General features: G+C 47.8%; 1 protein-coding gene across 1 annotated transcript; it reads left to right on the top strand.

Moving 5' to 3' along the window:
- Nucleotides 1-462: 462 nt before the first annotated feature.
- On the top strand, nt 463-15,868 carry WNT5A (Wnt family member 5A). Its single transcript, XM_084214398.1, has 5 exons — nt 463-1,916; nt 5,095-5,228; nt 6,369-6,634; nt 11,319-11,611; nt 13,163-15,868. The coding sequence occupies exons 1-5, from the start codon at nt 1,911-1,913 to the stop codon at nt 13,619-13,621; spliced, it is 1,158 nt and encodes a 385-aa protein (XP_084070524.1). The 5' UTR covers nt 463-1,910; the 3' UTR covers nt 13,622-15,868.
- The last annotated feature ends 5,431 nt before the right edge of the window (nt 15,869-21,299 follow it).

The raw sequence follows: 21,299 nt of genomic DNA, 5'->3' as shown, positions 1-21,299 counted from the left end.
CTCGGGTGCACAGGGACGGGAGAGGTGCAATAAAAACCCGAGGGCTGCAGAGCAGGGAAAGAACGGGGAGGTGCAAAGCGCCCGCGGAGCCCCTCTCCCCTGTAGCTCTCATTGGGTCTTACTTTATTTAATCCAAACAGTTTTGTCAACAACTTGCCAAATTTACAGCGCCAAAAAGCCGCCGCAGGAGGAGGAACACGAGCCGTCGAGATCGCTCGGTTCCCCCTTTGGCAGGCGGCACACGCGGCCGCCTCCGCGCCTCGAAGCATGCGACAAGCAGGGCTTGTCACCGAGCCGCCCGGCAGGAATGCCGGGCAGCCGCTCGGCGCGGCCATGTGCGCCGCACATTGTGAGCACATGTGTGCGAGGGGAGCGCCGCGGGGCTGGCCCGGCAGAGCCCGGCTGTGTGTACGGGTGTACATGCGCGTATGTGGGTGTACACGGGTTTGCAGGGACGTACGTGTGCCCCCATCCCGGCCCAGGATGTGCTCATCCCGGCCGGCGCTGCTGGAGGGGCCGTGCACCCCCGCACGCACCCCGCCGGCCGGGATGGGCGCACGGGGCACTGCTTTGCTCTCACGGGGCTTCACGCCGAGCTTGACCAGGGAGAACGGCCCGGTGATGTGGGACTCAGCGCGGCGGACAGGCCGGGCCGGCGACACGCACAGCGGGCGCTCGCCCCGGGGCCGCGCGGGGTCCCGCTCGCTGCCGTACAGCTTTAAAATCCAGCCCCGTCTGCAATAGGCCGGCCCTGGGCGCATGCGCTGCCGAGAAAGTTTTCCAGCTGCCGTTGGCTCTCTTAACTTTTTTTTTTCTTTTCCTTCTTTTTTTTTTTTCTTTTTTTTTTTTTTTTTCGTCTTTCGCAGTTTTAAGCAGCGGGGTGAAGAGGAGCGAGGGAGAGACGCGGGGGGAGCGGGGCCGGCTGCAGCGGGCGGGGGCAGAGCCCCACGGAGGAAGGGTCGGCTGCCGCGACGCCGCCTGCCCCGGCTTGCTCTCCCGGCTCTTCTCCCGCGTATCCCGCTCCCCGGCGCTGGGCGCCTCTGGCACCGATGGATTGGGGGAGCCGCAGCTCCTGAAGCCCGGACTGCTCCCCTCCCCCTGCCCCTGCTCGCCTTGCAGGATCAGTCGCCCCGTAAGACAGGCAAACGCGTGCACAGCCCCCCTCCCCCTTCCCGCTTGTGCAGAAACTTCTTTTTCTGTTTGGGCTTTTTCTTCTCAGTGTAAAATGGAGGGAGCCGGCCCCGGGATGGCTCTGCAGCGGCGGACCCCCGGCTCTGCACCGCCCAGCCTTTAAGCAAGTGAAGGGGGGCGGGCAGGGGGGAGCCCTGCACCCGCTCGGCTCCATCGTCCCCCTCTCGCGGGCCGGTCCGCGCCGAGCTGCGGAGGGGGCGGTCGGCGGCCCGAGCGCCGGCGGAGCCGGGTGGGAGCGCGGGGAGCCCCGCGGCGGCACCACCTGGGCTGGTGGGACGGATCGTCGCCCGCGGCGCTTTCGCTGCCGCTTGTGAAGATTTTTATTTGCTTCCGCACAATCACGCCCACGGGCGCTGTGTGCGTGTGTTGGGTTGGCTTTTTTTTTTTTTTTTGGCTTTTTTTTTGGCTTTTTTTTTTTTTTTTTTACCTCCTTCTTCTTCTGCTGGTGGAAAGCCCTAATTACTGCGATTGCTGATGGACCTTGGAAAGAAGGCTGCACTGGTGCCCCGCTCCGCAGTCGGACACGCTCGGTTTGCGCCGGACAGGGCGGCCGCTCGCCCGCCGCCCCCCGCCAGCTCCGCGGGCCCCCGCGCTCCCCCGGCCGCGGCTCGGGACGATTCCGCCCGGCTCCTGCGAGCCAGGATTTTACTTTCGTCTCGCCGTTTCTCCTCCTGCTCCGCTTGGATTACTTGGCTGCTCCCGCTCGGTGATCCCGCGCGATGGAGGTGAGTCCGCGCGGGGCGCGGGGGCTCCGCGCCGCAGGGGCGCGCAGGGTGGGCTGCGCTCAGCGAGGTGCGGGGCCCCGGCGCGGGGCGGCCTCTCCTCCCCTCCTCGGTAGCGCCGGGTGCTCCTACCTTCCGCTCTCACCCACCGCGGAGAGTTCTGCTCCCCACTTGGGAAAAGCTCTTGTATTTTCTGCTTTTCCTTGTCTTTTTAAATTTCCCCCCGAAGAGAGGCTGCCCGCCGCAGGGACACTTGCTGGGCTCGCTCTGCCCGCCGCGTCCGGGTGCATCTTTCTGGCAGCGGCTCCTAACGCGAGTTTAAAGACATCTTTCCAAACTTCCCAAAGTTTCCCGATGAGGATCGCTATGGAGGAGCCCAACGTCGGCGCTAATGGTGGCCTGTACCTTTAAGGAGAACTGGCTGGGGGCCAGCGGAGGACCCGGAGTCAGCCCCCCCCCCCCCCCCATTTAATTTTATTCTCAGTTTCTGGAGATTATCACTCTGCATCTGCAGCGGGTCCCGCCTGGGTCAGCGCGGAGGAGCGCGGCTCCTCGGGGTCCCCTTGGCGCTGCGAGGACTCCATGTTGGAAAGGCTGTTGGCTTTTTGTTGTTTGTTTGTTTTTAATTGTCAATTGTATGGTAAATGGGCTGCGCTCGGAGGGTCACGGGGAGTTCAGCGGGGCCGAGGAGCGAAGCTGTCCCCGGGCGCCGAGGGAAGGACACGATGTGCCTTCACCCCCGGGAAAACAACCCCTCTGCGCCTCCGGTGGGGAGAGCTGGGCCGGGACCCGACCCGTGCCTTTCCCTGCAAACGTGAGACGTGGTCTGGCTCCTCCAAATGGCTGTGGAGACGCAGCGGGGAGCAGGGGGCGGCCGGGGGGTCCCCGCGGAGCCGCTGCGCCTCCCGCGGTTTACAGCCCCCCGGAGCCGGGCTCTGGATGCCGCCTGCCCGCTGGTAGTGCTCCTAGAAAACCAGATGCCTTCGCAGGCTTTCCAGACACCCCGTGTAAAACAGGATCAGAGGCGATCCCGCGGTGCAGGATCTGTAAAAGCCTCTCTTTTCATCTCGGCAAGGAGCGCGGGCTCCGCATGGGGTGCGTTAAATACCAAAACCCAGTCTCCGCGGCCCTACAAAGTTGAACACGGTGCCTCACACTCCCGATCTCCAGTGCGCTCCGTGCTGCTGGGCAGTCTGCTTTTTCTTTTTTCTTTATTCTTTTTTTTTTTTTTTTTTATGTAGGCTTTTTTGTGTGTGTGTTGTTGCTGGTGGTATCCTGTCAGCTGCTGCGTGCAGAAGGGTCGGGCTGCAAGGGCCGGGCTCTCCCGCGGCCCCGGGCGCAGGTGCCTCCGCAGCCCGGCTGCTCGGCGCAGTGCGCGCAGCGCAGGAGGCGCTGGCAGCGGCGCTGGGGCGCGGAGGTGCCGTCGGAAGGGCCGAGCCGCCGAGCGAGGCCGCCCCCTGTTGGGAGCGGGCCGCCACCGCTCCCCGGGCCGCTCGGGGGCTCCGAGCTCGGGGGGCACCCGGGCCTTGTGGGGACAGAGCCCTTTGACCCCGCCGACCGCGTCTTGCAGCGGGGACAGCGCTTCACTCCCGGCTCTGTCCCGGCCCCCCGCTCCCTCCGCGGCCGCCCGCCCCGCCGGGCAGCTCGGCGTGCCCGGGCTGGCTGCTGGGCCGGGCAGCTGTCGGCGTCCCGCATGGGCACCGACATCTCCGACCTCATCTAGGCTCGGGCACTTTGGTGGCGCTCCTCCGATACTGTCATTGTTTCAAGAAGTAACGAGATGAAAAGAGCCCAGCGCGTTGTGCGCTGTTGGGTGTCGCGGCTTGCCCCGCGCACCTCTCGCTTCGCCTCGTCCCTCGCTCAACACGCCCTCGGCGTTCGCACCTTTGCCGGGACTGAGCCCCCGTGGGACGGGCGGGCTCTTTCTGCTGCGGGAGACCGGCCCCCACCCCCAGCAGCGGGGACTTGGGGGGCTCATCTCCAGCGGCAGGGGATGTTTTATCCGCACGGCGCGGGGAGGCTTCGCCCCCGGGCTGCAGCCCCCGAGCAGTGTCGGGGAGCGGCGCATGGGGGTCCCTGCGCTGCCGCAGCTCCCCCGCGTGTGCCCGGGCAGGTTCTGTGGCCGGCCCCGCTGCCAGCGCTCCGCTCCTCCCGGCCCTTCGCAAACAGAAATAAATTAGAATTAAGAACACCTTCAATTCAGCGTTAAGGGCCTTTGGAGAATGAATAGGGAATAGGGAGCCCCCAAGTGTCGAAATGTCCTTTTTTTCTGCTTCTTTTTTTTTTTTTTTCCCCTTCCGAGGGGAGGGGAAATCAACCCCAGGAATGGCTCTAGGGAGAGAGTGAGAGAGTCCCGTGTGAGGACCAGACGGTGATCGCGGGACCTGTCGGGGAAAGCGTCTGACTTCCAAGACGGCAGCCCGGTTTTTGCAGGGTCCGGGTCGGGACGCGGAGCTGCCCCTTGTCGCTCCTGGTACCTCCCCGGGCCGGTACCGGCCCTGCGGCTGCCGTCGGGGCAGTCCCCGCGCTGCCAGCGCGGAGCTCGGGGCTGCCTGGGCGAGCGCGGAGGGCGGGAGCCCCGAGGCTGCGCCGGGATGTTTTAGGGGACGACGGAGAAGGGCGAGGACCGGCCGCTTCATCCCCGGGCGGGAGCCCTCGGGCCCCCCGCGGAACCGACCCCTCGAGGCACCGGCCCCCTCCCTGTCGGGCTCGCTTGGCAAACCTGAAGCCGCCTTTAGCCAGCCGCGAGCCCTTCGTGTCCCCGGCGCGGGCAGCGATGGGGTAATGCCCGGCCCGGGGCCCGCGGGTCGCTGTGGCCCCGGGGCAGCGGGGACGGGTCCCGTGTCCGGAGCAGCTCTTGCGCCGGGTGCCAGTCCCGTCCCGTCCCGTCCCGTGCAGCGGCGGGCGGGGTGCGGGAGCGGCGGGGCCGGGGCAGAGGGACGGGCGGGCGCCCCGGGAAGGCGGTGTCCGCGGGGGGGTGGGGGCTGGCGGGGTGGGTTCTGCCCGGTGGAGCGGGAGCTGCGACGTGCCTGCGTCTGGCACCAGAGCCTCGGCGGGGAGAAGGGCCGGCGAGTCAGAGTCAAGTTAAAAGGGGCCCGAAGACTTCCGTTGTTTAAACTTGAATGCTCGAAAATGGTCTGAGAAGCAATAAACAATCTGATCCTTTTTCTCCCCCCTCTAGAAATCCAGTGCAGTATTAATCCACGGAGGTGCTGTGGGGACAGTTGGCAGTACAATGGCTTCTCAGTACCTCGTAGTGGCTCTGGCCGTTTTCTCCTCTTTTACCCAGGTTGTAATAGAAGCCAGCTCTTGGTGGTAAGCATCTCGTATCGACTTGGGTTTGAAAGGGGCTGTCAAGATTTGCTTGCTTCAATGTCTCTGTGCTTCTTCTGTACTTTGTTTCTGCGGGAGTGCGGCCGGAGCGAGGCAGCAGGGGAGAAGTGTGCTGGTTGGGATATGTTGTGTAGGAGAAGGAACGGGGCTGTCGAGTGAGGGTAAATGCACAACAGCTCGTCTTGTAAAACACAGTTTTTAGAATTCTGTCTGGTGGATTCTCTGTGAATTTTATCATCTTTAAATCACTAAAATTGTTTTTCTTTTAAAAGAGATGTTTCAACTCTCTTACATTAGATGTTTTGCATGTACAAGAGAAAATGCTGATTTGCAAGGAAAAACTTAAAGTTTCAGTTTGAAGTTTTCTGTAACTGAAATGTTTACAAATATATTTCATTACAAAGGAGTACGTTTAAATTCCCGCTTTAGCAAATTATCTGTACAGTGTACAATGTTGAGAGTTCTTGAAATAGGTGTTTCTCTGCTTTTTCCACTGATGACTTTTGGATTAAGCTACTTTTTAATTGAAATGTATCATGTGAAGAGCACTTTAAGAATTAAGAAAACAAAGTTGATTTTGTTTAGAATTTTTTGCCTGTATGTTTCTGTGTTGTCATTTGGAAGAAGCTAAACTCAGTCTGTAGCAAGTTTCTAACTTCTGGCTTGCTTAAGGTTTCCCTATTTGTTTATAATAGATCAGATTGAAATGCCCAGACTTAAGTATAAAATATGCGTTAAGATTGGGATTTGGAGAGCTTTTTTCATTTTTGATTTATTTATTTTCCTGGCCTTGCAATTGTTTGGAGCTTCTGGTTTTTTTACTCTGTCAATTTAAGCTGATAAAAGACTGCCTACATGCAAGTCTTCCAAGTCTGTGTCGAACTTCAGTCTCTAATGTATGGTGATAACCACATGGGTGGAAACTAGTAACTTCTGTCCTGTTCTTAAAACAAAAGTTTCATATTTAAGTGCCTGGGGTTTTTCCTCACTTGTTAACAAAACCAGGAGTTGCATACTCACATACAAGGTACAGTTCTGTCTGGGATTTATAGATTTTTTTTTAAATTGCTTTATTTTATTTTGAAATCTTCTGTTTATTAATGCAAATCTTTCTTTGTGCAGGTCTTTAGGGATGAACCCCATGAACCCCATGAACCCTGTACAGATGTCAGAGGTGTACATTATAGGAGCCCAGCCACTGTGTAGCCAGCTAGCAGGGCTTTCCCAAGGACAGAAGAAACTCTGCCAGTTGTATCAGGACCACATGCAGTTCATTGGAGAGGGTGCAAAGACGGGCATTAAGGAGTGCCAGTATCAATTCAGACACAGAAGATGGAATTGCAGCACTGTGGACAACAACTCTGTTTTTGGCAGAGTCATGCAGATAGGTAGGAAGCAACATCTTTGTGATTAAACTCTTGTCTAAGGATGTGTATGGCACACACTGTTCTGCACTTGAATCTCTTGCCAGGTTCTTACTGAGTACTGTATACAATCAAGTGTTTCTAAAAGTTGGCAAAGGAGCTGGATTATTTTTAGCTGGAGGTGATTTCCCACCACTGTCCAGCCATATGTCTTGGAAAACAAAGTAGGAATATATATTTGCATATGGGAATAGGGGAGAAAGGAAAATGAGGCCCTGAAATCTCTTTTTTAGAAAACCTGAGACAAAACGAAGGCAACCTACAAGAATTAAAGCCAGCAACGTCTTGTAAAATTAAAGATGTCCATGTCTAGTTCCAAAGTTAGCAGCTGGATAATAAATCGCTCTTGGTCCAGAGGTTAACTGAAAATTGCTGCTCTGTCGATTAGTGTTTATAGGCAATTCCTCCTTGCTTATTTCCAGATAGAGTGGTTTTTTTTCTCTCTTTTTAAGGAAAACAGATTTATTTTGAAATTACTGTAGCAGGGTAGTTTTCATGAGATCAGTTCTATCATGGTAAAATGTGTGATTGTCCTTGTAACTGACATTTAATGGAATCACGTCCATGGTGAGAGACAGATTCTTGTTTAACATCTTATCACAATTTGGTGGGCACCCAACCCTTCCCCTATCAGATCCTCTCTGAAATGGCCAGTGCTCATGTGCTGCCTGACTTTATTAGCATTTAAAGACCTCACAGTATTTTAAAGTCCTTGGCAAAATTTTAACCAGTGCTGTTCTGTTGAACGGGGTCCATGGTGAAACCTTCCTCTGACTTTCTCAAGGCAGATTGCTGATTTTGTGTAATCAATTGAAAAATGCCTACTTTTCTGGGTGACACTTGTGATGCTTTAAGTAGTGAGTGGTACACTGGCACTGCTTTTTAGTTGGGGTTGTAAAGCAAAGATTTTATGGCTGTGTTTTTCTGTCCTGCTTCAGAAAAGAAAAAGTTTTAAAATTGGTTTCAATCTGGGTTTGTCTGTAAATGGGCTGACTCCAGTTAAAGTTGAAGGAATGCATCCATTCACATTTGGTCTCAGTTTTTGTTAAAAGAAGTTTTTATTTGGAGATTATCAGACAAATAGAAAAAAATCTATTGCATGAATGTACCGAACTGGAACATTTGATTTTAGATAAACAACCTTCCCTAGGCTTTTTAAAGCACAGTATTAACCCTCCATAGGGGTATTTTTTTTTTACCTTACCCAAGCAAAAGTCTAAAAACATGAAAGCAAGCTTCTTCTATACACCTCTCTGTTCTAGTAATCTAAAAAATGTCAGAAAATTAATCTGTTTAAAATTTAGGCCTTCATCCTTCAGCCCTTATTTATTATCCAAGCAAGTGAAAATTAGCTCAGGGGGACTGTTGGTGTGAAGGAGTGTACAGGATGGGGCCTGTGATTTGTGGTGTCTGTCTCTGGAATCGATATTTCTGCCCTCCCCAAGTATGACAGATCTGATTAAAGGTGGTTCCTTTCAAGTTAAATAACTTTGCCGCACCCTTTTGCTGGATATGACTGTATTAGCTGATGTCTACACAGCAATTCATCATGTAATTAAGCCACTTATTCTAATTGCAGATGGAAGCAAGGTTAATAGCCATATTCAGGAGTGAGAGCATGAAGAGTGTATTCAGTGAGAGCGAGGAAGGAGGTGTAGCACTTGTAGCATTTCACACTGGCCTCAGTAATGACCAGTTGGCGTTCCTCTGTGTGGAGGGAAGAGTGGACACTTTCAGAGGCTGATTGCATTGATTGAGGCTGCCATGGGCTGTCAGGTGGCCCTTGCTCCCAGCAGTCAGGGTGCAGGCTCTGAGTGCACATTGTTTGGGAGATGTTGCCACGTGCCCTTGGTTGCGCCCCAGAGAGTTCCCGGGCGGGCGCTGCCCGCCGGCACAGCCACGGCCCCGTGTGTCAATGGACAGTCTTTCTTCCAGGATTTACCCTGCAGTTAGCTAAAGCTGTACAAATAAACCTGCCCTTGGGTTTGGAAACTTGCTCTGTGGCTTATTGAACTGTAAAATTTTAGGGCCTGTGTTCTGCAGGGCTCTCCTTGGGTGCTGGTTCCCGGGTCAGCCGTGGTGCTCGCTGCCATCTCCCGGCTTTGTGGCCAGCCCTGTGCCGGCTGCACGTGGGCTCTGCGCGCACAGCTGAGTGCTAACAGGAAACAAAATCAATGGATCCTCCCCCTACAGCTCCCTGTGGTTGGGGTCCAGCTTATTCTGCCTTCAGCCTGATGTTGAATGCTTTTAAAATGCAAGACAAAGAACATTTTGTATCTTATGTGCAGGTATTAAAAAAAAAAAAAAAAAAAAGGTTCTGTTCTTGCAGACTTATTCAGATGGAGTGTAAAGCTCAGCGCCTTGCTCTGTGGGTGGCTTCCTACAGTGTGTGTATATTGAACAGTTCCATTTCTATGTTTTATATATATGGGAGAGGGGGGACTCGAACGTGTTTGGAATGTGTGTTTGCTTGCCATGGCTACAATAGAGAGAAATCCTGGACTGTGGGAAAAGACAGATATATTTGACAGTGAAGGAAAGCACAGTTGTGCCTAAAGACTGAAAAAAGAAGGAAAAAAGAAAACTCAGAGTAACTCATCCGTGTGGAGCCATCACTCTTAATGTGTTCCTGGGGTCGATGGCTTGAGGCAGTGTTGGCTTGAAGTGTACCTCAGCAGCTGATGCTATTTTATAATTTGCCTAAATGCTCAAGGAGGCATCTTGCAGGAAAGCTCTCCTTCCTGTACCCAAGGCTCTCCTTCTCCTTCCCACTGAGAGTAAGTTCTTTAAAATTTGTTCCAGGTTAATAATGAAAACTAGTCAAAAATAGTCAGCTTTGTGAGTTTAAATCCCGCAGTAAGTGGCAGAGTTAACCGTGTGAAAGCATGAGTTAACTAAACATGCAAAAGAACAAAAATGGAATGGAAGAGGCGAGTCCTGTGGTCCAAAGCAGACCACGTTTCTTTCCTCTCAATATAGTGGAAATTTTGCTTAAGGAATTAATCCAAAAATGTGTGTTACAGAGCAAATGGGAACATTAAAATCTGTATGAGGTTCCCCCTGCTATAGTTTGCAGTAGATGCAAGGCTTAAGTCACCACATAAAGCCAATGTTTTTGTAACTGAAAATGCTACTCCTGTAACCCTTTATACCCACAATTCATGTAGATGCTTCCAAGAACAGGTGTTTGTGAGTATAGATCATTGTAAGGTAGCAAAGTGCTTCTGATCTTTCTTAAGTCTCATCTTTCCTAACATAAGATTTCTGATTTTTCCCATTTAAGCCCAGCATCTATTACTAAAATTAATCCAGTGGATGACAGCTGTTGTATTAACAAAGCTGCTCTGATCTTGATGTCATCTTGATGTTAAATATGAACCAGACTTCAAATTATTTATGTTTCAGAAGTGCTTGAAAGTTCCTATTAGATTTGACCTGTCATGATACATCTTGTACAAAGAGATTTTTTCCTAAAATGTTGCTGTCTAAATATATGACTTGCCCAAAACACGGCCTCTTAACATCCCAGTTTTTCAAAGGCCCATGATGTTCCCTAAGTAAAATCACGTAAAACCAAGACTAAAAACTAGCTTGATCTATTGATTAGACTAAAGATTAGGAATAAAACTTAAATCATATAAACAGAAAAAAAAATATTTAGTCTATTCCTAGTCATTCCAAGAATCTTTCTTGGAAATGACCCATTGGGATGCTGTCTCTTAAGGAGAAAAACAAACTTCAAGTGTTGCTCTGTGGTGCAAGTTTTGTGTTTGTTTATCTGCAAGCTTTGCTAGCTGTACTCAGAACTTGTGGCACCCTTGGAAAAGTGATTGGGGAAGTCAGACACTTAATGAGGTGGGATCTGGTACTGTCAATAGGGTGGTATGTGGCCATGTCTTACATTATGGCTATTGTAACTTTTTCTTAATGAAAGCTGGAAACTTGAGGTTTTCCATTTCCATTTAAGGGCACCAGATACAGGAGAAAATCTTCAAGGCCACCTTGTGCCAAGGGTTTTTTCTTCCCTGTAATTTGTAAAAATGATTGTCCATGGGCTCCCTTGCCATATTCACAAGAGCTGAAGTGGTGGATAATAACCAGCGCAGGTTGTTGTTAGTTTTAAATAGTCTCCTCCAGAAGTGTCTGGCTAATGTGTAGGGTGAAAAGTTGTGTGTTCTGCTGTGCCTTTCTTTTGACGCTGGGAGACTTTGTAAATTGCTTGAACTTTAAATAAATTGGAATAAGTGGGTGAAGTGCATCAATCACGTTTGAAAAGTAGTAATTTAAGAACCAGACTTTTAAAAGTTGTATTTAACATCTCTTTCTTCTGAAGGACAGGGAGCCTGATACCCTTCCCTCCCCTCACAATTAGGCATGGCTGCTTTGGCCCCGCTGGCCTCTGGCCCTGACCCACCTCCACTCTGCACTTTCATCCAGCATGAAAGAGAAGCGATTTCTGCCCTTGACAAACTGGTGTGCTCCCATGGCTTGGGTTGGGTTGGCTTGACTCTTTCCCAGTGAGGATCTTTTGGGCAGCGTGGTTCAGGGTTACCGTGTGAGTGGTGGCTCTGGAGAACCTTGGTGCTCCCGGCCCACGGCGGGTTGGGAGTGGCGGCCGTGCCCTAACCCCTCTTGTGTCTCCGTGCAGGCAGCCGGGAGACGGCCTTCACCTACGCGGTGAGCGCGGCCGGCGTGGTCAACGCCATGAGCCGCGCCTGCCGGGAGGGCGAGCTGTCCTCGTGCGGCTGCAGCCGCGCCGCGCGGCCCAAGGACCTGCCCCGGGACTGGCTGTGGGGCGGCTGCGGGGACAACATCGAGTACGGATACCGCTTCGCCAAGGAGTTCGTGGACGCGCGCGAGCGCGAGCGGGTTTACCAGCGAGGCTCCTACGAGAGCGCCCGCATCATGATGAACCTGCACAACAACGAGGCCGGCAGGAGAGTGAGTGTCTGCGGCACGGCGTGTCCCGCCACGCTCCTCCTCATCCCTGCTCCTTGGGAAGGAAGGACGTGGTTCAGCGGGGCACGGAGCAGCCAGCGTGGCCCGGCTGTGGTTTGATGCGCAAAGCGAGAAAACGGGGCTTGGGTGGGAGCAGAGGGCACGAGCTGGTGTTGCTGTTGGTCGTCTGACGGTCCTGCTGCTTTCCTCACTGGGGACCAAAGGGTGTTGTGTTTCCCTCTGTATTGTTTCATGAAAAGTGCCCTGCTCGCTGTGGGTTCTCTGTAGAACAGAATTTTATTAGTTGGTGTTTCCAACCAGGACAGTGTGTGTTGGAAGGAAGAGGGGTGTGCTGGGCTTCCCGGGCTGGAATTGTGCCACAAGGTTGTTCTGACTTTTTTTCTTTTCCTGGTTTAAGAGTATGTGAAAATCTTCTCTATGCTATTAGAAAACACGGTCTTCTGTGATTGAACGTGTTTTCATGGTTTCTTTAATCTCAAAAATGCTTTAAATGAATGGGTGTAAACTTTTTTTTAATAGTCTGAATACGAAGAGCCAAAATCATTATTTTCCTGGAGCTTGAAGTGCCAACAATAGTCAGCTGAGACTTTGTACTTGTGTTCTAAGGTGAAGAAGGATGAAAGATAATTGAAAATTAATAGTATTTAAATGTAAGAGGAGGGTGTCTGAGAGCAATGGACAGGCCAGTTACTATTAGCAAGAAGAAAAATGACACTTTCACAGTTGCTTACGGAGACTTGAGGAGTTTTTTCCTTCCTCAGCCTCATCTGTGCTGTGCCATTTGGCAGTGTTAAGACTCTGTAACTGCTGGGTGGAAGCTGTCTACAGTATCATCTAATGTGTCAGACCCCAGGATTTTTGGGGCAGTGTCAACACTGACTCTTATTTTATTTGTACAGGGCAAATGACTGAGGTTTCCCTGCCAAAGCTTTGTAAAGAGGATATTGCTATGTAGCTCTGACTCCCACCCATAGGTGTTTGGGGGTTTCTTCTTGGATGAAGTCTCTCTTCCAGAGCAGTATTTGGGATAGGAGGAGGATGCCGAGCCAAGAGTAGACAATCAGCTGCAGCTGAGCCAGGAGCAAGAGGAATCTTAACTCTTTCCCTAATTGCAGCCTCAAGCAGAGATCAATAGGGACAGTAACTCAGATAGAAAATAAGGAGATGTTTTACATTTCTCAATGAAACAGCAAAATCCTTTGCTGGTGTGAGAGTGAATTCCTACAATTTGAGTGCAGCTGAGTGATGCTGCTGTGTGGGCTGTGTGTGCTGTTGTGGCTGTCTCTGTTGTGAGGAGAGGCTGGTGAGACTCTCCTCTCCTCCTCCTCCTGGCTCTTTGGGGCGCTGGGGGTGCATGGGTTATCAGCTGACTCGTCCTTCTCACTGAATAGGAGGAGGGGAGAGGATGCTCAGGTGAACACTGTGGAGGGGCTGGTGGGAACGCGGCAGAGGGCAGGAGATGAGGGGTATGAGCGCTCTCCCAGCCGTGCTAGTCTTTGATCGTGGTTCTTGCTTCTCTCCCGACCCCTGCAGACGGTGTACAACCTGGCTGACGTGGCCTGTAAGTGCCACGGCGTCTCCGGCTCCTGCAGCCTCAAGACCTGCTGGCTGCAGCTCGCCGACTTCCGCAAGGTGGGCGACGCCCTGAAGGAGAAATACGACAGCGCCGCCGCCATGAAGCTCAACAGCCGGGGGAAGCTGGTGCAGGTGAACAGCCGCTTCAACGCCCCCACCATCCACGACCTGGTGTACATCGACCCCAGCCCCGACTACTGCGTGCGCAACGAGAGCACCGGCTCCCTGGGCACCCAGGGCCGCCTGTGCAACAAGACCTCGGAGGGCATGGACGGCTGCGAACTCATGTGCTGCGGCCGGGGCTACGACCAGTTCAAGACGGTGCAGCGAGAGCGCTGCCACTGCAAGTTCCACTGGTGCTGCTACGTGAAATGCAAGTTGTGCACAGAGATCGTGGACCAGTTTGTGTGCAAATAGGGCACGGACGAGGTGGGAGGAACTGCAGCCGCCTGCCAGCAAGGGGTGCGGGCCCCTCTCCCTTTCTGCAGGACTATCTCCACTTTATTTATAGAGTCCAAGGAGTTTTCATCTTCTTTTAAGAAAATAAAAAAAAATTTAAAAAAAAAAGAAAGTAAGGAAAAGGGCGGGGAAGGAAAAAAAAAAAGAAAGAAAAAAGAAAAATATAAAGGTTGCAAAGAGAAGTGCCTGGAAACCCTTTCTGCGTCCATCCCAGAACTGTGTGAGGCTTATATTTTTGGCAATAATGGGGGAGAATCTGAGAATATTTATTTTACAAAGTTAAAAAAAAAATAATTGACTTTTCTTACAAACAATAGAGTAGTTTGAGGGGAAAAGCCGACATATCCTAATTTAGATCCATGGAAAGTAATACATGTGCAGTAGACAGAGCAACCACGTAATGTGCTTGGGCTGTTAGAACCATCCTTATGGATGTGAGGAACACACAGAGCTGTCCATGACTTTTAGGTTCAGACACTAGAAGTTCCTAGAGTAGGGTGTATAAAGCTGTTCAGTGCATGTAGGGCTCTGTAAATAAGGGGTATGTTCATCACAAGGTGCGGTGCCCGCCAAGGGTCACCGGAGGGCAAAGAGCAAGGATCAGAAAGGCTTCAACTGCGCTATCCCTGAGTCACCAGGGCTGGCAAGAACCGAGCAGGACAGGGAAAATAAAAAAAAACAGAAAAAGAAATCTGCCTTGGTGAATAATAAAGATATTCTTCAAGGCAGAGCTTGGCCTTATCAGCTAATTGTGACATTCGAGTGTCTCATGTGCCGGAGCCGCGCTGCCCTGGCGGGCGTGGAGCAGCCCGGGGCAGGCTGCCCGCAGCACTGGGCTGGGCAATGCCCACAGACAGCTTTGCTTCCCCAGCCTGCCAAGCCCACGGAAAGGAGAGGTCCCCAAATTTGAAAATGCCTTAAAATGGTGTAATAGCTGGCTGTCTTTCAAAACACAGCTTGACAAATAACTCCTCTAATTTTATGTGAGAAAATAAATCATTAGATATCCGCTCTTGGAATGACTGATTTTTATTTTTTTCGCAGATTTTGGGAACGCTTTCACTCAAGGAGACAGTAGTTTCATATTTTAATAACATTAACTGACTATTAATAGTTCAATGAAACGTTGCAGCAATACCAAATTTATCATCCTATGTCTTTAATACACATGCTTTAGATAATATACTGCAGATATACACTACAATTGTTCAGGCTATACTCGAGCAGTTACATATATATGGGAGAACTGTGGTCTCTGGTGTCTGATACTTCAAAGCTTTTTTGTACATATATATTTTAATGATTTAGGAAAAAAATAAAACATCTAAATTAAAGGGGCAGTTCATCCCTTATTTTCTTTTTCAGATCTCTTCAGGCTTTTAGATTGATTCTAAGCTTTTGGTGGGTTTTTATTTTTAATTATTATTTTTTTAAGAACTTTTAACGTTCAGAAGTTTTAAGGATAATCACAAAGAAGTAAGCCTCTTCCCAATTTCAGGACTTCCTTGGGTGGTTGGTAGAGGCAGCACCCTGCACTTGAATTGATACCAGTCTGGAGATCACTGCTATTCCACTCTCACATTAAGGGCATTATTGATTATTGCTGAAAGGAGACACCTTCCAACTCCAAAATGTGCTGCATTAGGCCCTTGCTTTTCAGTTTTTGAACAGAGAATTGTTATTTGTCAAACAAGATGTGTTCCCCCCATGCTGTGTAGTTACACAGGATTTCATCTTTGGTTCAGATGCCACTTTCCAACTCAGTCCCATCCTACAAGTCAAAGAAAATGGTTTTGCAGATAGCAAGTGAGGAAAACCTTTCACTTTAGCCTAGTTGTACTAAAGCCTTGACTTTTCACAAGCCTTTAAGCTGTATCATTAAATTCATCTTGATCATTTATCAGCTTCTTAATGGCGCTTTATTGCTCTTAATTTATTGTACAAGGACATATTTACCCCTCATCTTCAGATGTTTGCAAAGAATATCTTTAAAGTAAGAGAAATAAATAAAGCACTAATTCATTGAATATGTCACTTTGGTTTTTATTGTACAAAAACCATGATCTTTTTTTTTCATTTGCTGAATCACCTCATGTTCCTTTTTAGTGACTTCTGTCTGAGCAGAATTGAATCTCATGATCCTAGCTATTAAAACCCTATTTAATGTAAAATATTTTACCTGTCATTCAGATATGTAAATCTTCTATGTCCTTTCTTCTGTTCTGTACATTTAATGTACATATTTCTGTCTTGTGTGATTTGTATATTTCACTGGTTAAAAAAAAAAAGAAAGGATTATGCCATAATTGAAGATAGACTATAAAAATAAAACTTTGGTTGTATATTGGGAAGTGGTTTTAATTATCTTTCAGAGAAGGGTTTGTTAAGACAATGAGCAGAGTTGATTTTTGAATTTATTACATGGTAAAACAGGGATGTGTTTGTTGGCCAAACATCCAAAGTACATTTTGAAGTTTTATTTCAATATTAAGAAGGCTTACAGATAGAAGAGGAGGACTTCTTAAGTAGAAGGGGGAAAAACCCAAAACCAAAAAACACACCAAAAATCCACTCAGAAACTGTGACTCTGAGCTAGGCAGCATTTTTGAGATGGGCAGCTACTAAGTGGCTGGTGGACAGGGACCTGGGTTGTTACTGGTGTGCTTATGGCTTCCAGGGCTGCCTTCAGGGATTTTGGGGCAGCTGCCTTCAGCAATGCCAGTGAGGGCAGCAGGATGCTGGGGTGAGCAAAGATTTCCAGGAGGAAAAGCCCTGGGAGCTGGGTCTGTGTGCTCTGGGTGGGGGTGGTTCCCCACATCGCTCCCACTGCTGGGTGGAAGCTCACCAGAACCTGAGTGCAAATGAAGGGAAGAGTCCTTAGAAAAACCCAGGAAGGCAAAGTGCAATGAAGGATGAATGAAGTATTCATATTAAGGAGGTAAAGCAGAAAACAAAAATGAATATGAACCCCAAGCTTTCTGTTTTGTCGCTGACTTGTCTTTGAACTGATTCCTTAAGTCGTGATTTTTTTTTGCTATAGGTAACTTGATGAATTAGTGGCCTTTCTTTACCTCACTTCTCCTCCTCCTTTTATATTTTCTTTTTTTTTTTTTTTTTGGTTCAAGGATAACCTTCTAACATATCGAAACTCTTTCTGGCTGCCAAGAATGTATTATCCCACAAACCAGTAGACCAACATCATGTGTTTAAAATAGCGATTCTGGGCAAATGCAACGTTCTGTGGTCCTATTACTGACATCTGGTTCAGTTTTCCTCCACTTGTATATTGACCAGTATTCTTTATTGCAAAAACACAGCCCCTATTTAGGAAAGTCAGCAGTTTTTTTCTTGACTGGATTGTATTCAAGCTTTTCCCAATAACAGAAAAGTTACCAAAAAACTTCTTTATTGCCAGCAGTAAATAATCTGTATTCAAAATAGTCATTATGGGCTCAGATACAAGAGGGTTGTTTTTAATTTGCACCAAAGTTTATCTGTTTAATTTTGTTAAAAATGCTGTTTCAGAATCTGGTTTTTTAGTGATAACTTCAAATGTTTGTGCTTGGTTATGTCTTTGCCACTACTGAGATCCACTTTGTTTTTGCAAAGTACCAAAGCCCTCAGGTGTTACCAGTAAGTGCACCAGAGATGAGGGACTTTAAGAAGAGAATGGAGCTTCAAGTCAGGCACTGCATGCAGGATGCAAGCTAAAATCCTTCCTTTCTGAAGGATGGGTTTGAGAGAATTATCTTAGAAGGATGATACAAAACTTGTAGGAATTGGTACAGAAGCTGACAGAAAGGCTGCTTTCCTTTGGATAAGAAGTTTTGAGGAATAATATTTAAACCATTAGGCTATTCATTGTAAAAGCATGGTTTTGGTGAATCAGAAAAAATGTCTAGTTTTTTTCTTGTGGACTATATGCTAGAGGAAACCAAGAACAACGAGGAAAAATGAAGCTCTCCTAAAAATGTAGGTAAGTGTATTAATGTAAAGCTTATGTATGTACTTGCTGACTGTGGTAGTCTTAAAACTGTTTATCTATTATTGAAGTCAGTTTGGAAGGCAGGCCAGATCTGTTCCTTTGCTTTTTAAATTGTGTTTAAAATCCTCAATGGGGAAAAAAAAATAAAAAAGAAAAATCTTTCTTCCCTACTCCAGACTCTGGTATGTCTGTTTATGTTGCAGTGGGATAAAGGATCCACGTAGGAGTGCAGTGAGAGGTTTGTACATGAAATGTTGTTTTCTTTAAAGGTGTGATTAAAAAATCCAATCTGTCTCATGCTCTGCTCTTATATGAGATTGCGTGTGTGCATTTGTATATACTCTGCTGGTATTTTCCAATTGTGTTGGCCAAATTCTGCTTTTAGTTATGGTTAGGCATCTCTCCTGACTCTGGTGGTGTCATATGAGCCTGACATTTTTCGACCAGACGTGAAGGCCCCCCTGCTCAAAGAGAATGCATATGAAATATATCAGCCTTTCTTCTGCTGGCTGGTTGTTTAAACATGGGTAACTGAATTATTGTGAAACAAATTCTGGGACTGCAGCTGCAAAAGCAGTAATACGGTATATTCGTAGTGATGTTTCTATGCCGTACCTCCTAATTTCCCAGCTGATTTCCAGTGCAGACAGAAAGTCTAGAATGCATGTGGTATGTTCCTCATCATATATTTTATAAATGTAAAATAATGATTTGTCAATTACGGTTTCTGTGACAGAGATAAAATGAGATATTTCGGGCTCTCCCGATCTGTTGACAGCCCCTTACCTTGGCTGTGCGCAGCGCTGCTGGCGCGGAGCAGCACGAGGTGAAGCTGCTTTGGGAAGGTCTCCGAGGGCCGGGCTGTGCACTGTGGATATTGGTGCACTGATTGCTTTTGTAGCCCGTGTTGGTTTACCTTGTGTTGTCTTTCCCAGCAGTCCTGCTTTCTCAAATGGTAATTGAACAGCAGCAGTCAAAATACTCTGCTGACGGAGAACCTCTGGCCACTCCATGGGCAGTTATTCAAACACTTTCTGAACCGGTTTGACCCATTGCTGATTTATTCCAGATCCATTGCGAGGAATTTTAAAAATGCAAACTCTACACTAGAGTTCATAGCATGGCTCACAGCTCTTTTTTGGTTTTGTTCTGTTTTCATAAAGCGCTCCATTCCAACCATCCATCTCTCTTAAAGCGGTATTTTTTTGTTTTGTTGTTTTGTGGGGTTTTTTTAATGTTGTTTGTTGGGGGTTTTTTTCAGTAATTTTCTTGAACACTCTGAGCAAAGGATATTCCCTCAATAAAAGGTGACATTTTCTGTGCCATTCCTCCAATGACTTCCAGACCTGAGTGACAGGTTCCATGGCGAGAACCACTTGCAGAAACCACCCATCCCTCAGGGTTTCCTCCAGCTTCTCCTGGGCAGTTGTTAGCAGAGTGCAGCAGCTGCTAGTCTTAAAAGCTGCTTAAAATCTTGCCTGCTGTTTTCTGCTGCTGCTTTCTGCCTCTTCTTCTGCCCACACAAGCAAGCCTATGTCCTGGTAGGGTTTCCTGTTGTTTCTCATACAGAAAATTGCAACTTACATAGCTTTTCTCAAGTATGGGCTGGGGTTTACTTTCCATGACTATTGATCTCAGAAGAGCTAATGCTTAGTAGGCAAATACTGCTAGTGCTTCTCAAGTATCTCTTTGCTTTGTAAATCAGCAGCCTTGGAGGAGTGAAGGGTAATCCCTGAGCAAACTTGAACTGGCCATTACCTGGGGCAGGGAGGTTGAGGTCATTAATGCTATAAAATACTGTTCAGATGTATTTTTGTGCTTTTCTTTGGGCAAAAGGGTTCACACCATGAAAAAGAAAGCTGCTACTCAGTGAGATGTGACTTAGTAATACTTGAAGAAAATGGGGAAAGGACCAATTTGTGGTGTGCAAATTCATTGACTTTCTTAGCAGTCTCCATTGGTGTTGATTGCCATTCATATAAAATTGAGAATACCTGTGTTTCTTCATATATGTTTTCTGGATCAAAGTAATCCCTTGAAATTTTCATCTTGCACAGTACATTTGTGGGCAAAGGGCCCCATAAGTAAATGAAGTTCGAGGACTTAAAGAACTGGAAGTAAAACCATCACCTAAGAAACAGCTCCAAAAAACACTGGAGAAAAACAGCAGTGCAAGATGCAGCAAACAAATGCTTTGTTTTTAGAGTTAGTGTTGCAGAGCTGTCAAGCAGGCAAATGGTTGCTGGTGTCAAGGACAGTATGTCCATTTTAAGCCACAGTGCCAATTGATTTATATATGTACAAGTGGGCAAAATCCAATGACAGGAGTCTGGGAGCAATTCCTTGGTAGTTATATGCATTATATGGAATGCTTGTTCCTTATGACCTCTGCAATCCTCAGTAAGCACGATGACATGCTTGTACTTGCAAATAGGCAATAAGATTTTCTAAAAAGTTTTCAATTTACATTGAATTATATATATATAAATGGGTTTTTAATTTTTTGGGCTTTTTTGCTAGTCTTCTAATATGGGACTCTGAGTAGCTGATAAAACTACTGAGTGAGGGTGCCATGTCTTGGCATCAGCAGCAGCTGTACACAGCCTGGGGAATGGGAGGTGGAAGTTTATTCATCCTGATGTTGTCTTTTGTAAAGAGCCAGTGTTGATCCTGCATAGCAGATGCTCTGGAAAAGAATGACAGTGGGACTTCATGAATGGAGGACATAATTCATTCAGAGCAAGTACAAGGTCTGATGTACTTGTGTTGCCTTTGCCATGTCACTTGCATGCAATGTATACTTCTATATGAGCATGTCAAAGTCTAAGATCTTTGCTCAGACTTAAGGACTTTATTACAGCAGATTAAAAGCAGAATAAGCTCTAATGAAGCCAGATGTAATAGGAATTGAATATGTCCCTTGTTCTTACATGCTAGTGGATTTTGTTGTTACCTTGTTAGGATTCAAACCTTGTCTTCAGGATTTGGCTGACTAAAATGACAGATTAGTCATTGTGGAGGATTTTATGGATAATACATCACATTTTTTCTTCTTCTTTTTTTTTTTTTTTTTTAAGGGATGATAGATGCCTTTCCTGGAGGGCATTTTTCATTAATCATAGAATCTGCTTTAATTTGTAATATATTTTCTGATCCTTCCTGTGGTTAGAGAATATGTGGAAACATCTATGCCTTGTGTTGATTCTGTCATCTCTCATGTCTTGTTGTCCTCCTTGGTGGTGTATATTTGGAATACTTTAAGTTACTATGCTTTACTTTTTTAAAGTCTTGACTCTTGAAAGTATAGCTCTTACCAGACCCCTGGCTTGTGGACCTTACTGTAGGAGATCTGTTGCCAAGTTTAGGGGAACTGCATAGCATAAATAAGAGTGGCAAAATTTAAACATTTACATGAGGGGCCAGCTTGACTGTGCATTTTAAAAATCTAGGCAAGCAAGATTGCAAAAAGATATGTTTCCTTTGTCTTATTCTCATGAAGAACTAAAGACATCCATCCTCCATGCCCAGGTGAACTTCTGGAAGGAATAAAAGACCAGTGTCAAATGGTAGCCAACTCTTTCCCTCTATGTCACGATCCTAATGTACTTTTATTATACTTTGAGATCCTAAGGCTATGTTGATCTGCTACAT

This window comes from Fringilla coelebs, assembly GCF_963513975.1.
Source record: "Fringilla coelebs genome assembly, chromosome: 13".
In the NCBI taxonomy this organism is placed as follows: domain Eukaryota; kingdom Metazoa; phylum Chordata; class Aves; order Passeriformes; family Fringillidae; genus Fringilla; species Fringilla coelebs.
The sequence above is the reverse complement of the archived record's forward strand: the minus strand, read 5'-3'. Positions and strand labels throughout refer to the sequence as shown.